This window comes from Gobius niger (assembly GCF_951799975.1).
Source record: "Gobius niger genome assembly, contig: SUPER_10_unloc_1, whole genome shotgun sequence".
Lineage (NCBI taxonomy): Eukaryota > Metazoa > Chordata > Actinopteri > Gobiiformes > Gobiidae > Gobius > Gobius niger.
The window spans coordinates 173,212-193,018 of record NW_027639332.1 but is presented as its reverse complement, the minus strand read 5'-3'; the positions used below and the strand labels follow the sequence as shown (position 1 = coordinate 193,018).

Sequence of the window (19,807 nt, the reverse complement as noted above, 5' to 3'; positions counted from 1 at the left end):
CAGGCTACTAGTTACCATAGACATGCACTAGCCTAGCACTAGCCTAGCACTAGCCTAGCACAACTAAACTAACTTATCCTGTTGTTTCCTGGTTCACTGATGATTTGAGCGACAGGACCCAGTGTGTTCTGAATTACTGATTGTCCACAAGGGGGGGCCACAGGGCTCAGTACTAGAGTTTTATTAACGGAGGCCAGTTTTTCTCATTGTAAAAAGACCGAGGGCCAAAGTAAAGCAGCACACTGGAAACATGGCCGTCTTAAATGAGATAAATGACTTAGAATTGCTTGTATAAAGGTTTTTTATGTTGAATTTGAGTCTGTTTGGACGAAGATAAAGATACAAAAGCCAGTGGAACGAGCACGAAACCCACTCTGAAATCAGACACATGAACTTTTACTTTGATTTGTTTTTCACCTGAAATGATACAAGATAATCTGTTAAGAGGATAATGACTTGTTCCATTGGTGATGAGATGTTTTATCTGATCCGAGACCAGATCTACTCAGACTTTAGATGAATCTCTTCATTCACGTCAGGTTCTGTCATTCCTTCTATCATGTTTTATTTTGTTTTCTCCAGTGCACTTTCTACACATGCCAGAGTTGTGCATGACGTGACCTAACTGTGTGTATTAACAGTATTTCTCCCATTTACCCTTAAAAACGTCCAAGTACTTTCTGTTTCGTGTCATAATGTTTCTCTAAATCACCTTGAGGGCCAGAGGTTCTGCGCTGGAGGGCCGGGTTTGGCCCCCGGGCCTGACGTTGCCCACCCCTGATGTATATCAACGCATGAGGACAAAGGTGGCTAATGCTAACGGCTATAGGGGAAATACATTGACCTGGCTAATGGAACCTGACATGCACCGGAGCAGCTTCTTCTCACCTGGAGGCTGTCGGGGGCGTGGCCTTTGGAGCTGTCCGTCAAATCCGAGGCGTGCCTCCGGACGGGGAAGAACCTCTGTCGCCGTGACAACGATAAACAGACAGTTAGAGGCACAGGAGGACGTTAGGGAGGCGTGTCAGAGTCAGAGGATAAGAATGATCCACCACAGATGGAAAAGATCTTTTTATATTTGTAAAAACAGGTTCAGGATCTGCAGCTCAAACTCACGTCTTCAGCCAGACTGTGTCTCCAGCCGCGCGACGACGACGCCTCGGGAACTCCATTTCCCATCAGCCCCTGGGGCACAGAGAGAGAGAGAGAGAGAGAGAGAGAGAGAGAGAGAGAGGTTATCATCACAGTGTTAGAGGAGGAGCTGAGGAGGAGGAGGAGCAGAGGAGGAGGAGCTGAGGAGGAGGAGCTGAGGAGGAGGAGCTGAGGAGGAGGAGGAGCAGAGGAGGAGGAGCAGAGGAGGAGGAGCTGAGGAGGAGGAGCAGAGGAGGAGGAGCTGAGGAGGAGGAGCAGAGGAGGAGGAGGAGCTGAGGAGGAGGAGGAGGAGCTGAGGAGGAGGAGCTGAGGAGGAGGAGGAGCAGAGGAGGAGGAGCTGAGGAGGAGGAGCAGAGGAGGAGGAGGAGCTGAGGAGGAGGAGGAGCAGAGGAGGAGGAGGAGCTGAGGAGGAGCTGAGGAGGAGCTGAGGAGGAGCTGAGGAGGAGGAGGAGCAGAGGAGGAGGAGGAGCTGAGGAGGAGGAGGAGCAGAGGAGGAGGAGGAGCTGAGGAGGAGCTGAGGAGGAGCTGAGGAGGAGCTGAGGAGGAGGAGCTGAGGAGGAGCAGGGTTGAAGTTTCTCACCTCTGGTTTGGCCTCGGGAGCAGCTCTGGGCAGGGCCGGAGGAGGAGAGCTCTGCAAACACACAGTTTTTATCACAACAAACTCCACAAAATCTATGTTTGGAACTTTTACGGTGTGTTAGCGCAGCTTCCATGTTGTACTTGTGCTGCAGTAACAGTACTCCTGTACTGCAGTAAAAGTACTCCTGTACTGCAGTAAAAGTACTCCTGTACTGCAGTAAAAGTACTCCTGTACTGCAGTAAAAGTACTCCTGTACTGCAGTAACAGTACTCCCGTACTGCAGTAAAAGTACTCCCGTACTGCAGTAAAAGTACTCCCGTACTGCAGTAAAAGTACTCCCGTACTGCAGTAAAAGTACTCCCGTACTGCAGTAAAAGTACTCCCGTACTGCAGTAAAAGTACTCCCGTACTGCAGTAAAAGTACTCCTGTACTGCGGTTAAAGTACGTGTGAGTGTGAGGTCAGAGTCGTACCGCGGAGAAGACGCTGTCGTCGGCCGAAGCCTCCTGGTCGTTTTGATAATCCTCCTCTGGCAGCGGCTGCAGCACAAACAACACATCACACAACTGTAACAACTGTAACAACTGTAACAACTGTAACACACCTTTAAAGGAACAGGCCAGCGTTTTTCCACACTGAGATATGTTCTTACCTGAGCTGTGACGAGTTCTTTAGGACCTGTCTGATCTTCAGTCACGTAAACACAGCGCAGACGGCGTTAGCATTTAGCCTCTCCCTCTCTCCTCTATAGCTCCAAAACAGGTCAAGATAGAAGCTACCAAGCTCTTCCACGTTTTCCCTATTTAAATATGGTTACGTGAAGTGTTCCACTACAAAGTATAATTACACACAATTAAACTATGTGGATTTTCTAAGCGGATAAAAGGGGGGACTATATTGTAAGGCGTAATAATACCAGGAGTAGTTTAGAGTCCGCGCAGTAAAGTGAAGATTACTGCGGGGATTTCGAACTTGTGTTTTTTCTTATTTTTTGTCTTTTTTTTTTTAATCATTTTTTGTCATTTTTAGTTTTTTGTCATATTTTTTTTTTTAGTCTTTTTCTTTTTTGTAATTTTTTATCATTGTCATTTTAAATTTTTTTTGTTTGGAAGAGCTTGGTAGCTTCTATCTTGACCTGTTTTGGAGCTATAGAGGAGAGAGGGAGAGGCTAAATGCTAACGGCGTCTGCGCTGTGTTTATGTGACTGAAGATCAGACAGGTCCTAAAGAACTCATCACAGCTCAGGTAAGAACATATCTCAGTGTGGAAAAACGCTGGCCTGTAACTTTAACACAACTGTAACACATCTGTAACGCGTACTGCAGATCTGACTTGTAGACATTACTTGATTGAGTCAGCAGGGGGCAGCAGCGCTCTCTGGATGCCTGATCACAGGTAGAAGCAGAAACCTACGTGTTCTGATCAATGGCTGCTCTTTGACACCAGGGGCCGCCATTGCTGTAGTACCTCCTTATCGCCACTAGTCTCCCGTTGAAATGCATTGGACTTTAGACACGGCGGAGGGCGGAGTCTACTGTGAAGACCCCGCCCTTTTGCCCTTTTTAGGAACATGCTTCATCAGAGCTGAGGAGGAGGAGTCTGTAAACCTCGATCGTGGTCATTGTGGAAGGAGTGAGGAGGAGACGTCCATTCTTTTTGACGCTCTGTGGTTTTCTATGGTTTGGGAGCTCCCTGATTCCAAAATGGCTGCCAATGTTTCCCTGATTCCAAAATGGCTGCCAATGTTTCCCTGATTTCAAAATGGCTGCCAACGTTTCCCTGGTTTCAAAATGGCTGCCAATATTTCCCTGATTTCAAAATGGCTGCCAATGTTTCCCTGATTTCAAAATGGCTGCCAATGTTTCCCTGGTTTCAAAATGGCTGCCAATATTTCCCTGATTTCAAAATGGCTGCCAACGTTTCCCTGATTTCAAATGGCTGCCAATGTTTCCCTGATTTCAAAATGGCTGCCAATGTTTCCCATATTTCAAAATGGCTGCCAATGTTTCCCAGATTTCAAAATGGCTGCCAACATTTCCCAGATTTCAAAATGGCTGCCAATGTTTTTGCTTAAATTTTTTCTCCTTTTCCCAATGTTTCCCTTCTGATTACCCAGCCCTTTCTCAGGACTTTCCCCTGCAGAGTACAGACGACAACCAAAGAACCTTCATGTGTGCGACTCACGGGGCAGCTGCTGGAGGAGGCGGGGCTCTGCGGCTCCGGCAAGGCCCAGGATGTAGCTCCTGTCGTGGGGTTAAAGAAGTAAAACCTCCCGGACACTTCATCCACCAGACGCTCCCATGGCGCCCCCTACAGGACACACAGGGTTATTACAGCCCCCCCTACAGGACACACAGGGTTATTACAGCCTCCTACAGGACACACAGGGTTATTACAGCCCCCCTACAGGACACACAGGGTTATTACAGCCTCCCCTACAGGACACACAGGGTTATTACAGCCCCCCTACAGGACACACAGGGTTATTACAGCCCCCTACAGGACACACAGGGTTATTACAGCCCCCCTACAGGACACACAGGGTTATTACAGCCCCCCTACAGGACACACAGGGTTATTACAGCCCCCTACAGGACACACAGGGTTATTACAGCCCCCCTACAGGACACACAGGGTTATTACAGCCTCCTACAGGACACAGAGGGTTATTACAGCCTCCCCTACAGGACACACAGGGTTATTACAGCCTCCCCTACAGGACACACAGGGTTATTACAGCCCCCTACAGGACACACAGGGTTATTACAGCCCCCCCTACAGGACACACAGGGTTATTACAGCCCCCTACAGGACACACAGGGTTATTACAGCCCCCTACAGGACACACAGGGTTATTACAGCCCCCCCTACAGGACACACAGGGTTATTACAGCCCCCCTATAGGACACACAGGGTTATTACAGCCCCCCTACAGGACACACAGGGTTATTACAGCCCCCCTACAGGACACACAGGGTTATTACAGCCCTCCTACAGGACACACAGGGTTATTACAGCCCCCCCTACAGGACACACAGGGTTATTACAGCCCTCCTACAGGACACACAGGGTTATTACAGCCCCCCCTACAGGACACACAGGATTATTACAGCCCCCCTACAGGACACACAGGGTTATTACAGCCCCCCTACATTACTAACAGGGTTATTACAGCCCTCCTACAGGACACACAGGGTTATTACAGCCTCCCTACAGGACACACAGGGTTATTACAGCCCCTCCTACAGGACACACAGGGTTATTACAGCCCCCCCTACAGGACACACAGGGTTATTACAGCCCCCCTACAGGACACACAGGGTTATTACAGCCCCCCTACAGGACACACAGGGTTATTACAGCCTCCTACAGGACACACAGGGTTATTACAGCCACCCTACAGGACACACAGGGTTATTACAGCCTCCTACAGGACACACAGGGTTATTACAGCCCTCCTACAGGACACACAGGGTTATTACAGCCCCCCTACAGGACACACAGGGTTATTACAGCCTCCTACAGAACACACAGGGTTATTACAGCCCCCCTACAGGACACACAGGGTTATTACAGCCTCCTACAGGACACACAGGGTTATTACAGCCACCCTACAGGACACACAGGGTTATTACAGCCTCCTACAGAACACACAGGGTTATTACAGCCCTCCTACAGGACACACAGGGTTATTACAGCCCCCCTACAGGACACACAGGGTTATTACAGCCCCCCTACAGGACACACAGGGTTATTACAGCCTCCTACAGGACACACAGGGTTATTACAGCCTCCTACAGGACACACAGGGTTATTACAGCCTCCTACAGGACACACAGGGTTACTACACCCCCTACAGGACACACAGGGTTATTACAGCCCCCCCTACAGGACACACAGGGTTATTACAGCCTCCCTACAGGACACACAGGGTTATTACAGCCTCCTACAGGACACACAGGGTTATTACAGCCCCCCCTACAGGACACACAGGGTTATTACAGCCCCCCTACAGGACACACAGGGTTATTACAGCCCCCTACAGGACACACAGGGTTATTACAGCCCCCCCTACAGGACACACAGGGTTATTACAGCCCCCCCTACAGGACACACAGGGTTATTACAGCCCCCTACAGGACACACAGGGTTATTACAGCCCCCCTACAGGACACACAGGGTTATTACAGCCCTCCTACAGGACACACAGGGTTATTACAGCCCTCCTACAGGACACACAGGGTTATTACAGCCCCCCCTACAGGACACACAGGGTTATTACAGCCCCCCTACAGGACACACAGGGTTATTACAGCCCCCCTACAGGACACACAGGGTTATTACAGCCCCTCCTACAGGACACACAGGGTTATTACAGCCCTCCTACAGGACACACAGGGTTATTACAGCCCCCCTACAGGACACACAGGGTTATTACAGCCCCCCCTACAGGACACACAGGGTTATTACAGCCCCCCCTACAGGACACACAGGGTTATTACAGCCCCCCCTACAGGACACACAGGGTTATTACAGCCCCCCCTACAGGACACACAGGGTTATTACAGCCCCCCTACAGGACACACAGGGTTATTACAGCCTCCTACAGGACACACAGGGTTATTACAGCCTCCCTACAGGACACACAGGGTTATTACAGCCCCCCTACAGGACACACAGGGTTATTACAGCCCCCCCTACAGGACACACAGGGTTATTACAGCCTCCCCTACAGGACACACAGGGTTATTACAGCCTCCCTACAGGACACACAGGGTTATTACAGCCTCCTACAGAACACACAGGGTTATTACAGCCCCCCTACAGGACACACAGGGTTATTACAGCGCCCCTACAGGACACACAGGGTTATTACAGCCCCCCCTACAGGACACACAGGGTTATTACAGCCTCCTACAGAACACACAGGGTTATTACAGCCCTCCTACAGGACACACAGGGTTATTACAGCCCCCCTACAGGACACACAGGGTTATTACAGCCCCCCTACAGGACACACAGGGTTATTACAGCCTCCCCTACAGGACACACAGGGTTATTACAGCCCCCTACAGGACACACAGGGTTATTACAGCCCCCCTACAGGAAACACAGGGTTATTACAGCCCCCTACAGGACACACAGGGTTATTACAGCCCCCTACAGGACACACAGGGTTATTACAGCCCCCTACAGGACACACAGGGTTATTACAGCCCCCCCTACAGGACACACAGGGTTATTACAGCCCCCCCTACAGGACACACAGGGTTATTACAGCCCCCTACAGGACACACAGGGTTATTACAGCCCCCTACAGGACACACAGGGTTATTACAGCCCCCTACAGGACACACAGGGTTATTACAGCCCCCTACAGGACACACAGGGTTATTACAGCCCCCTACAGGACACACAGGGTTATTACAGCCCCCTACAGGAAACACAGGGTTATTACAGCCCCCTACAGGACACACAGGGTTATTACAGCCCCCCCTACAGGACACACAGGGTTATTACAGCCCCCCCTACAGGACACACAGGGTTATTACAGCCCCCCTACAGGACACACAGGGTTATTACAGCCTCCTACAGGACACACAGGGTTATTACAGCCTCCCTACAGGACACACAGGGTTATTACAGCCCCCCCTACAGGACACACAGGGTTATTACAGCCCCCCCTACAGGACACAGGGTTATTACAGCCTCCTACAGGACATACAGGGTTATTACAGCCTCCCCTACAGGACACACAGGGTTATTACAGCCTCCTACAGGACACACAGGGTTATTACAGCCTCCCCTACAGGACACACAGGGTTATTACAGCCTCCCCTACAGGACACACAGGGTTATTACAGCCCCCTACAGGACACACAGGGTTATTACAGCCCCCTACAGGACACACAGGGTTATTACAGCCCCCCCTACAGGACACACAGGGTTATTACAGCCCCCCTATAGGACACACAGGGTTATTACAGCCCCCCCTACAGGACACACAGGGTTATTACAGCCCCCCTACAGGACACACAGGGTTATTACAGCCCCCCTACAGGACACACAGGGTTATTACAGCCCCCCTACAGGACACACAGGGTTATTACAGCCCCCCTACAGGACACACAGGGTTATTACAGCCCCCCCTACAGGACACACAGGGTTATTACAGCCCCCCCTACAGGACACACAGGGTTATTACAGCCCCCCCTACAGGACACACAGGGTTATTACAGCCCCCCCTACAGGACACACAGGGTTATTACAGCCTCCTACAGGACACACAGGGTTATTACAGCCTCCTACAGGACACACAGGGTTATTACAGCCCCCCCTACAGGACACACAGGGTTATTACAGCCCCCCTACAGGACACACAGGGTTATTACAGCTTCTTACAGGACACACAGGGTTATTACAGCCCCCCCTACAGGACACACAGGGTTATTACAGCCCCTCCTACAGGACACACAGGGTTATTACAGCCTCCTACAGGACACACAGGGTTATTACAGCCCCCCTACAGGACACACAGGGTTACTACAGCATGGGTGGCATAGGGGTTAGCCTCGGCGGCCATGGGCTTACCTGTGAGGGGGCGGGGCTGGGCTCAGAGGGCGGGGTCCAGGTGGATTGTCTCGTCAAAGAGTTAAAGTAGAACAGTTTCCCCGAATCTGAGTCTTTGTGAGTCTGAGGGAGGGAGGGGGGAGGAGAGAGGGGGGGGGGGGGCGGGGGGGAGGAGAGAGGGAGGGGGGAGAGAGGGGGAGGAGAGGTTTACATGAACATTTCAAATACACAGGGTTAGGGTTAGTGTGTGGTTGGGGGCATATATATAATCTACAGGAGATGGAGGTGTGGGGGGTGGGGGGGTGTGGAGGTATGGGGGGGTGTGGAGGTATGCAGCAGCAGCAGCAGCAGGTTAAATATTAAAGGGAAACCTGACCCTGAACGCATCACGTTACCTTTAAACTATAACGAGCTCCTCGGCTCCGTCTGATATTGTTATAAACAGACTCAGGACAGACTTTAAACTCATAAAGCACAGAGTCTGACGGGATCATGACCGAGAGTCTCTGCTGGGGGTGCAGCGGGTCATAATGATCCATGAGGATCAGTATCTTCAGGGCGGCAGACTGCGTGGTGAAGGCGAGTGGAGGATCGGAGGAGCTTGATCAGTCCTTGTCTTTTAAATCCAATATATACATGTCCCACCATTACTCCCCCCCCTCCCTCCTGAGCGTTTACATGTGTGATCAACAGCTCGAGCAGCTAAAGGTTAGCAGCTAACGCTAATATGAAGCTATCGGTCATTGAGCTCCAGCTAATGGCTAGCAGCTAACGCTAGCATGAAGCGATCGGTCATTGAGCTCCAGCTAAAGGTTAGCAGCTAACGCTAGCATGAAGCTATCGGTCATTGAGCTCCAGCTAAAGGTTAGCAGCTAACGCTAGCATGAAGCTATCGGTCATTGAGCTCCAGCTAAAGGTTAGCAGCTAGCGTTAGCATGAAGCTATCGGTCTTGAGCTCAAGCTAAAAGCTAGCAGCTAATGCTAGAATGAAGCTATCGGTCATTGAGCTCCAGCTAAAGGTTAGCAGCTAACGCTAGCATGAAGCTATCGGTCTTGAGCTCCAGCTAAAAGCTAGCAGCTAACGCTAGCATGAAGCTATCGGTCTTGAGCTCCAGCTAAAGGTTAGCAGCTAACGCTAGCATGAAGCTATCGGTCCTGTGGTTCCAGATGTTCCTCAACACTTCGTCCATATTTTATAGAAAGTTAGTGGAGTCGTTGTCGTGGAAACATTACCTGCCATTCGTCCAATGGGCTGAGCGGGGAGGCGGGGCTGAGGCCGGAGGAGGAGGAGCCTGACATGGAGTGAGCAGGGACAGGCGGCGGGGGGGCGGGGTCAGCCGGTGGGGGCGGGATCACGTGTTTGGAGACGTTGGCGTAGATCGGACTGTCGGGTTTGGACTCCTGCAACAGGCGATAGTGTACATGTTTTAGGTCACAGAGGTTTATATTGTACATGTTTTAGGTCACACTGGTTTATATTGTACATGTTTTAGGTCGCTCTGGTTGATATTGTACATGTTTTAGGTCACAGAGGTTTAAATTGTACATGTTTTAGGTCACTCTGGTTGATATTGTACATGTTTTAGGTCACACTGGTTTATATTGTACATGTTTTAGGTCACTCTGGTTGATATTGTACATGTTTTAGGTCACACGGGTTGATATTGTACATGTTTTAGGTCAAACTGGTTTATATTGTACATGTTTTAGGTCACTCTGGTTGATATTGTACATGTTTTAGGTCACACGGGTTGATATTGTACATGTTTTAGGTCACGCAGGTTTATATTGTACATGTTTTAGGTCACGCAGGTTTATATTGTACATGTTTTAGGTACATGGTTGATATTGTACATGTTTTAGGTCAGACTGGTTTATATTGTACATGTTTTAGGTCACACTGGTTTATATTGTACATGTTTTAGGTCACACTGGTTGATATTGTACATGTTTTAGGTCACCCTGGTTTATATTGTGCATGTTTTAGGTCACTCTGGTTTATATTGTGCATGTTTTAGGTCACACTGGTTTATATTGTACATGTTTTAGGTCACCCTGGTTGATATTGTACATGTTTTAGGTCACGCTGGTTGATATTGTACATGTTTTGGGTCACCCTGGTTGATATTGTACATGTTTTAGGTCACTCTGGTTGATATTGTACATGTTTTAGGTCACGCTGGTTGATATTGTACATGTTTTGGGTCACCCTGGTTGATATTGTACATGTTTTAGGTCTCACTGGTTTATATTGTACATGTTTTAGGTCACCCTGGTTGATATTGTACATGTTTTAGGTCACACTGGTTGATATTGTACATGTTTTAGGTCACGCTGGTTGATATTGTACATGTTTTAGGTCACCCTGGTTGATATTGTACATGTTTTAGGTCACGCTGGTTGATATTGTACATGTTTTGGGTCACCCTGGTTGATATTGTACATGTTTTAGGTCACTCTGGTTGATATTGTACATGTTTTAGGTCACGCTGGTTGATATTGTACATGTTTTGGGTCACCCTGGTTGATATTGTACATGTTTTAGGTCTCACTGGTTTATATTGTACATGTTTTAGGTCACCCTGGTTGATATTGTACATGTTTTAGGTCACACTGGTTGATATTGTACATGTTTTAGGTCACACTGGTTGATATTGTACATGTTTTAGGTACATGGTTGATATTGTACATGTTTTAGGTCACCATGGTTGATATTGTACATGTTTTAGGTCACTCTGGTTTATATTGTACATGTTTTAGGTCACTCTGGTTGATATTGTACATGTTTTAGGTACATGGTTGATATTGTACATGTTTTAGGTCACACTGGTTGATATTGTACATGTTTTAGGTCACCCTGGTTGATATTGTACATGTTTTAGGTCACTCTGGTTGATATTGTACATGTTTTAGGTCACCCTGGTTTATATTGTACATGTTTTAGGTCACTCTGGTTTATATTGTACATGTTTTAGGTCACGCTGGTTGATATTGTACATGTTTTAGGTCACGCTGGTTGATATTGTACATGTTTTAGGTCACTCTGGTTGATATTGTACATGTTTTAGGTCACTCTGGTTGATATTGTACATGTTTTAGGTCACTCTGGTTTATATTGTACATGTTTTAGGTCACGCTGGTTTATATTATACATGTTTTAGGTCACGCTGGTTTATATTGTACATGTTTTAGGTACATGGTTTATATTGTACATGTTTTAGGTACATGGTTTATATTGTACATGTTTTAGGTCACGCTGGTTGATATTGTACACGTTTTAGGTCACTCTGGTTGATATTGTACATGTTTTAGGTCACTCTGGTTGATATTGTACATGTTTTAGGTCACTCTGGTTGATATTGTACATGTTTTAGGTCACTCTGGTTGATATTGTACATGTTTTAGGTCACTCTGGTTGATATTGTACATGTTTTGGGTCACCCTGGTTGATATTGTACATGTTTTGGGTCACTCTGGTTGATATTGTACATGTTTTGGGTCACCCTGGTTGATATTGTACATGTTTTGGGTCACCCTGGTTGATATTGTACATGTTTTAGGTCACTCTGGTTGATATTGTACATGTTTTAGGTCACTCTGGTTGATATTGTACATGTTTTAGGTCACTCTGGTTTATATTGTACATGTTTTAGGTCACCCTGGTTGATATTGTACATGTTTTAGGTCACTCTGGTTGATATTGTACATGTTTTAGGTCACCCTGGTTGATATTGTACATGTTTTAGGTCACTCTGGTTGATATTGTACATGTTTTAGGTCACCCTGGTTGATATTGTACATGTTTTAGGTCACTCTGGTTGATATTGTACATGTTTTAGGTCACCCTGGTTGATATTGTACATGTTTTAGATCACACTGGTTGATATTGTACATGTTTTAGGTCACACTGGTTGATATTGTACATGTTTTAGGTCACCCTGGTTGATATTGTACATGTTTTAGGTCACCCTGGTTGATATTGTACATGTTTTAGGTCACTCTGGTTGATATTGTACATGTTTTAGGTCAGACTGGTTGATATTGTACATGTTTTAGGTCACTCTGGTTGATATTGTACATGTTTTAGGTCACTCTGGTCTATATTGTACATGTTTTAGGTCACCCTGGTTGATATTGTACATGTTTTAGGTCACTCTGGTTGATATTGTACATGTTTTAGGTCACTCTGGTCTATATTGTACATGTTTTAGGTCACCCTGGTTGATATTGTACATGTTTTAGGTACATGGTTGATATTGTACATGTTTTAGGTCACCCTGGTTGATATTGTACACGTTTTAGGTCACTCTGGTTGATATTGTACATGTTTTAGGTACATGGTTGATATTGTACATGTTTTAGGTCACTCTGGTTGATATTGTACATGTTTTAGGTACATGGTTGATATTGTATATGTTTTAGGTCACACTGGTTGATATTGTACATGTTTTAGGTCACCCTGGTTGATATTGTACATGTTTTAGGTCACCCTGGTTGATATTGTACATGTTTTAGGTCACCCTGGTTGATATTGTACATGTTTTAGGTCACACTGGTTGATATTGTACATGTTTTAGGTCACTCTGGTTGATATTGTACATGTTTTAGGTCACCCTGGTTGATATTGTACATGTTTTAGGTCACTCTGGTTGATATTGTACATGTTTTAGGTCACTCTGGTTGATATTGTACATGTTTTAGGTCACCCTGGTTGATATTGTACATGTTTTAGGTCACTCTGGTTGATATTGTACATGTTTTAGGTCACTCTGGTTGATATTGTACATGTTTTAGGTCACTCTGGTTGATATTGTACATGTTTTAGGTCACCCTGGTTGATATTGTACATGTTTTAGGTACATGGTTGATATTGTACATGTTTTAGGTCACCCTGGTTGATATTTTACATGTTTTAGGTCACCCTGGTGTATATTGTACACGTTTTAGGTCACCCTGGTTTATATTGTACATGTTTTAGGTCACTCTGGTTGATATTGTACATGTTTTAGGTCACCCTGGTTGATATTGTACATGTTTTAGGTCACCCTGGTTGATATTGTACATGTTTTAGGTCACCCTGGTTGATATTGTACATGTTTTAGGTCACCCTGGTTGATATTGTACATGTTTTAGGTCACTCTGGTTGATATTGTACATGTTTTAGGTCACACTGGTTGATATTGTACATGTTTTAGGTCACTCTGGTTTATATTGTACATGTTTTAGGTCACTCTGGTTGATATTGTACATGTTTTAGGTCACACTGGTTTATATTGTACATGTTTTAGGTCACACTGGTTGATATTGTACATGTTTTAGGTACATGGTTGATATTGTACATGTTTTAGGTCACTCTGGTTTATATTGTACATGTTTTAGGTCACACTGGTGTATATTGTACATGTTTTAGGTCACACTGGTTGATATTGTACATGTTTTAGGTCACACTGGTTGATATTGTACATGTTTTGGGTCACCCTGGTTGATATTGTACATGTTTTAGGTGACTCTGGTTGATATTGTACATGTTTTAGGTACATGGTTGATATTGTACATGTTTTAGGTCACCCTGGTTGATATTGTACATGTTTTAGGTACATGGTTGATATTGTACATGTTTTAGGTCACTCTGGTTGATATTGTACATGTTTTAGGTCACACTGGTTTATATTGTACATGTTTTAGGTCACACTGGTTGATATTGTACATGTTTTAGGTCACCCTGGTTGATATTGTACATGTTTTGGGTCACCCTGGTTGATATTGTACATTTTTTAGGTGAGGCATGTTGATATTGTACATGTTTTAGGTCACCCTGGTTGATATTGTACATGTTTTAGGTCACGCTGGTTGATATTGTACATGTTTTAGGTCACCCTGGTTGATATTGTACATGTTTTAGGTCACCCTGGTTGATATTGTACATGTTTTAGGTCACCCTGGTTGATATTGTACATGTTTTAGGTACATGGTTGATATTGTACATTTTTTAGGTCACCCTGGTTGATATTGTACATGTTTTAGGTCACACTGGTTGATATTGTACATGTTTTAGGTCACTCTGGTTGATATTGTACATGTTTTAGGTCACCCTGGTTGATATTGTGCATGTTTTAGGTCACACTGGTTTATATTGTACATGTTTTAGGTCACACTGGTTTATATTGTACATGTTTTAGGTACATGGTTTATATTGTACATGTTTTAGGTCACGCTGGTTTATATTATACATGTTTTAGGTCACGCTGGTTTATATTGTACATGTTTTAGGTACATGGTTTATATTGTACATGTTTTAGGTCACACTGGTGTATATTGTACACGTTTTAGGTCACGCTGGTTGATATTGTACATGTTTTAGGTCACACTGGTGTATATTGTACATGTTTTAGGTCACCCTGGTTGATATTGTACATGTTTTAGGTCACTCTGGTTGATATTGTACATGTTTTAGGTCACTCTGGTTGATATTGTACATGTTTTAGGTCACTCTGGTTGATATTGTACATGTTTTAAGTCACTCTGGTTGATATTGTACATGTTTTAGGTCACACTGGTTTATATTGTACATGTTTTAGGTTACTCTGGTTGATATTGTACATGTTTTAGGTCACTCTGGTTGATATTGTACATGTTTTAGGTCACTCTGGTTGATATTGTACATGTTTTAGGTCACTCTGGTTGATATTGTACATGTTTTAGGTCACACTGGTTTATATTGTACATGTTTTAGGTCACTCTGGTTGATATTGTACATGTTTTAGGTCACCCTGGTTGATATTGTACATGTTTTAGGGCACTCTGGTTGATATTGTACATGTTTTAGGTCACTCTGGTTGATATTGTACATGTTTTAGGGCACACTGGTTTATATTGTACATGTTTTAGGTCACTCTGGTTGATATTGTACATGTTTTAGGTCACTCTGGTTGATGTTGTACATGTTTTAGGGCACACTGGTTTATATTGTACATGTTTTAGGTCACACAGGTGTATATTGTACATGTTTTAGGTCACTCTGGTTGATATTGTACATGTTTTAGGTCACCCTGGTTGATATTGTACATGTTTTAGGTCACCCTGGTTTATATTGTACATGTTTTAGGTCACTCTGGTTGATATTGTACATGTTTTAGGTCACTCTGGTTGATATTGTACATGTTTTAGGTCACTCTGGTTGATATTGTACATGTTTTAGGTCACCCTGGTTTATATTGTACATGTTTTAGGTCACGCTGGTTGATATTGTACATGTTTTAGGTCACTCTGGTTGATATTGTACATGTTTTAGGTCACCCTGGTTGATATTGTACATGTTTTAGGTCACCCTGGTTTATATTGTACATGTTTTAGGTCACTCTGGTTGATATTGTACATGTTTTAGGTCACCCTGGTTGATATTGTACATGTTTTAGGTCACCCTGGTTGATATTGTACATGTTTTAGGTCACCCTGGTTTATATTGTACATGTTTTAGGTCACTCTGGTTGATATTGTACATGTTTTAGGTCACCCTGGTTGATATTGTACATGTTTTAGGTCACTCTGGTTGATATTGTACATGTTTTAGGTCACCCTGGTTGATATTGTACATGTTTTAGGTCACCCTGGTTTATATTGTACATGTTTTAGGTCACTCTGGTTGATATTGTACATGTTTTAGGTCACACTGGTTGATATTGTACATGTTTTAGGTCACTCTGGTTTATATTGTACATGTTTTAGGTCACTCTGGTTGATATTGTACATGTTTTGGGTCACGCTGGTTGATATTGTACATGTTTTAGGTCACTCTGGTTGATATTGTACATGTTTTAGGTCACCCTGGTTGATATTGTACATGTTTTAGGTCACCCTGGTTGATATTGTACATGTTTTAGGTCACCCTGGTTTATATTGTACATGTTTTAGGTCACTCTGGTTGATATTGTACATGTTTTAGGTCACACTGGTTGATATTGTACATGTTTTAGGTCACTCTGGTTGATATTGTACATGTTTTAGGTCACGCTGGTTGATATTGTACATGTTTTAGGTCACCCTGGTTGATATTGTACATGTTTTAGGTCACTCTGGTGTATATTGTACATGTTTTAGGTCACTCTGGTTGATATTGTACATGTTTTGGGTCACGCTGGTTTATATTGTACATGTTTTAGGTCACTCTGGTTGATATTGTACATGTTTTGGGTCACGCTGGTTGATATTGTACATGTTTTAGGTCACTCTGGTTGATATTGTACATGTTTTAGGTCACCCTGGTTGATATTGTACATGTTTTAGGTCACCCTGGTTGATATTGTACATGTTTTAGGTCACCCTGGTTTATATTGTACATGTTTTAGGTCACTCTGGTTGATATTGTACATGTTTTAGGTCACCCTGGTTGATATTGTACATGTTTTAGGTCACTCTGGTTGATATTGTACATGTTTTAGGTCACGCTGGTTGATATTGTACATGTTTTAGGTCACCCTGGTTGATATTGTACATGTTTTAGGTCACCCTGGTTGATATTGTACATGTTTTAGGTCACTCTGGTTGATATTGTACATGTTTTAGGTCACTCTGGTTGATACTGTACATGTTTTGGGTCACGCTGGTTGATATTGTACATGTTTTAGGTCACGCTGGTTGATATTGTACATGTTTTAGGTCACTCTGGTTGATATTGTACATGTTTTAGGTCACTCTGGTTGATATTGTACATGTTTTAGGTCACGCTGGTTGATATTGTACATGTTTTAGGTCACCCTGGTTGATATTGTACATGTTTTAGGTCACTCTGGTTGATATTGTACATGTTTTAGGTCACTCTGGTTGATATTGTACATGTTTTAGGTCACACTGGTTGATATTGTACATGTTTTAGGTCACTCTGGTTGATACTGTACATGTTTTAGGTCACTCTGGTTGATATTGTACATGTTTTAGGTCACTCTGGTTGATACTGTACATGTTTTGGGTCACGCTGGTTGATATTGTACATGTTTTAGGTCACGCTGGTTGATATTGTACATGTTTTAGGTCACTCTGGTTGATACTGTACATGTTTTGGGTCACGCTGGTTGATATTGTACATGTTTTAGGTCACGCTGGTTGATATTGTACATGTTTTAGGTCACTCTGGTTGATATTGTACATGTTTTAGGTCACGCTGGTTGATATTGTACATGTTTTAGGTAACCCTGGTTGATATTGTACATGTTTTAGGTCACTCTGGTTGATATTGTACATGTTTTAGGTCACTCTGGTTGATATTGTACATGTTTTAGGTCACCCTGGTTGATATTGTACATGTTTTAGGTCACGCTGGTTGATATTGTACATGTTTTAGGTCACTCTGGTTGATATTGTACATGTTTTAGGTCACCCTGGTTGATATTGTACATGTTTTAGGTCACTCTGGTTGATACTGTACATGTTTTGGGTCACGCTGGTTGATATTGTACATGTTTTAGGTCACGCTGGTTGATATTGTACATGTTTTAGGTCACTCTGGTTGATATTGTACATGTTTTAGGTCACTCTGGTTGATATTGTACATGTTTTAGGTCACTCTGGTTGATATTGTACATGTTTTAGGTCACCCTGGTTGATATTGTACATGTTTTAGGTCACTCTGGTTGATATTGTACATGTTTTAGGTCACACTGGTTGATATTGTACATGTTTTAGGTACATGGTTGATATTGTACATGTTTTAGGTCACACTGGTTTATATTGTACATGTTTTAGGTCACACGGGTTGATATTGTACATGTTATAGGTCACTCTGGTTGATATTGTACATGTTTTAGGTCACCCTGGTTGATATTGTACATGTTTTAGGTCACCCTGGTTGATATTGTACATGTTTTAGGTCACTCTGGTTTATATTGTACATGTTTTAGGTCACCCTGGTTGATATTGTACATGTTTTAGGTCACCCTGGTTGATATTGTACATGTTTTAGGTCACGCAGGTTTATATTGTACATGTTTTAGGTACATGGTTGATATTGTACATGTTTTAGGTCACTCTGGTTGATATTGTACATGTTTTAGGTACATGGTTGATATTGTACATGTTTTAGGTCAGACTGGTTGATATTGTACATGTTTTAGGTCAGACTGGTTGATATTGTACATGTTTTAGGTCACCCTGGTTGATATTGTACATGTTTTAGGTCACGCGGGTTGATATTGTACATGTTTTAGGTCACACTGGTTGATATTGTACATGTTTTAGGTCAGACTGGTTGATATTGTACATGTTTTAGGTCACTCTGGTTTATATTGTACATGTTTTAGGTACATGGTTGATATTGTACATGTTTTAGGTCAGACTGGTTGATATTGTACATGTTTTAGGTCAGACTGGTTGATATTGTACATGTTTTAGGTCACTCTGGTTTATATTGTACATGTTTTAGGTACATGGTTGATATTGTACATGTTTTAGGTCAGACTGGTTGATATTGTACATGTTTTAGGTCACTCTGGTTTATATTGTACATGTTTTAGGTACATGGTTGATATTGTACATGTTTTAGGTCAGACTGGTTGATATTGTACATGTTTTAGGTCAGACTGGTTGATATTGTACATGTTTTAGGTCACCCTGGTTGATATTGTACATGTTTTAGGTCACGCGGGTTGATATTGTACATGTTTTAGGTCACACTGGTTGATATTGTACATGTTTTAGGTCAGACTGGTTGATATTGTACATGTTTTAGGTCACCCTGGTTGATATTGTACATGTTTTAGGTACATGGTTGATATTGTACATGTTTTAGGTCACCCTGGTTGATATTGTACATGTTTTAGGTCACTGGTTGATATTGTACATGTTTTAGGTCACACTGGTTGATATTGTACATGTTTTAGGTCACCCTGGTTGATATTGTACATGTTTTAGGTCACTCTGGTTGATATTGTACATGTTTTAGGTCACTCTGGTTGATATTGTACATGTTTTAGGTCACACTGGTTGATATTGTACATGTTTTAGGTACATGGTTGATATTGTACATGTTTTAGGTCACACTGGTTGATATTGTACATGTTTTAGGTCACACTGGTTGATATTGTACATGTTTTAGGTCACACTGGTTGATATTGTACATGTTTTAGGTCACACTGGTTGATATTGTACATGTTTTAGGTACATGGTTGATATTGTACATGTTTTAGGTCACACTGGTTGATATTGTACATGTTTTAGGTCACACTGGTTGATATTGTACATGTTTTAGGTACATGGTTGATATTGTACATGTTTTAGGTCACACTGGTTGATATTGTACATGTTTTAGGTCACACTGGTTGATATTGTACATGTTTTAGGTCACACTGGTTGATATTGTACATGTTTTAGGTCACACTGGTTGATATTGTACATGTTTTAGGTACATGGTTGATATTGTACATGTTTTAGGTCACACTGGTTGATATTGTACATGTTTTAGGTCACCCTGGTTGATATTGTACATGTTTTAGGTACATGGTTGATATTGTACATG

The 19,807-nt window shown here is 43.4% G+C and overlaps 1 protein-coding gene across 1 annotated transcript in view; it reads right to left on the bottom strand.

The window, feature by feature from the left end:
- LOC306969768 (rho GTPase-activating protein 27-like) overlaps positions 1–19,807 on the bottom strand; it is a gene marked incomplete at its 3' end in the record, with an annotated part of 69,192 nt that overhangs the window by 36,004 nt on the left and 13,381 nt on the right. The window contains exons 6-12 of the mRNA XM_079582985.1: positions 9,535–9,702; positions 8,323–8,424; positions 3,916–4,041; positions 2,205–2,270; positions 1,733–1,783; positions 1,117–1,185; positions 889–963 (exon numbers count right to left, since the gene is read on the bottom strand). Coding sequence (XP_079439111.1) covers positions 889–963; positions 1,117–1,185; positions 1,733–1,783; positions 2,205–2,270; positions 3,916–4,041; positions 8,323–8,424; positions 9,535–9,702 — 657 coding nt within the window. The remainder of the gene's footprint in view (positions 1–888; positions 964–1,116; positions 1,186–1,732; positions 1,784–2,204; positions 2,271–3,915; positions 4,042–8,322; positions 8,425–9,534; positions 9,703–19,807) is intronic.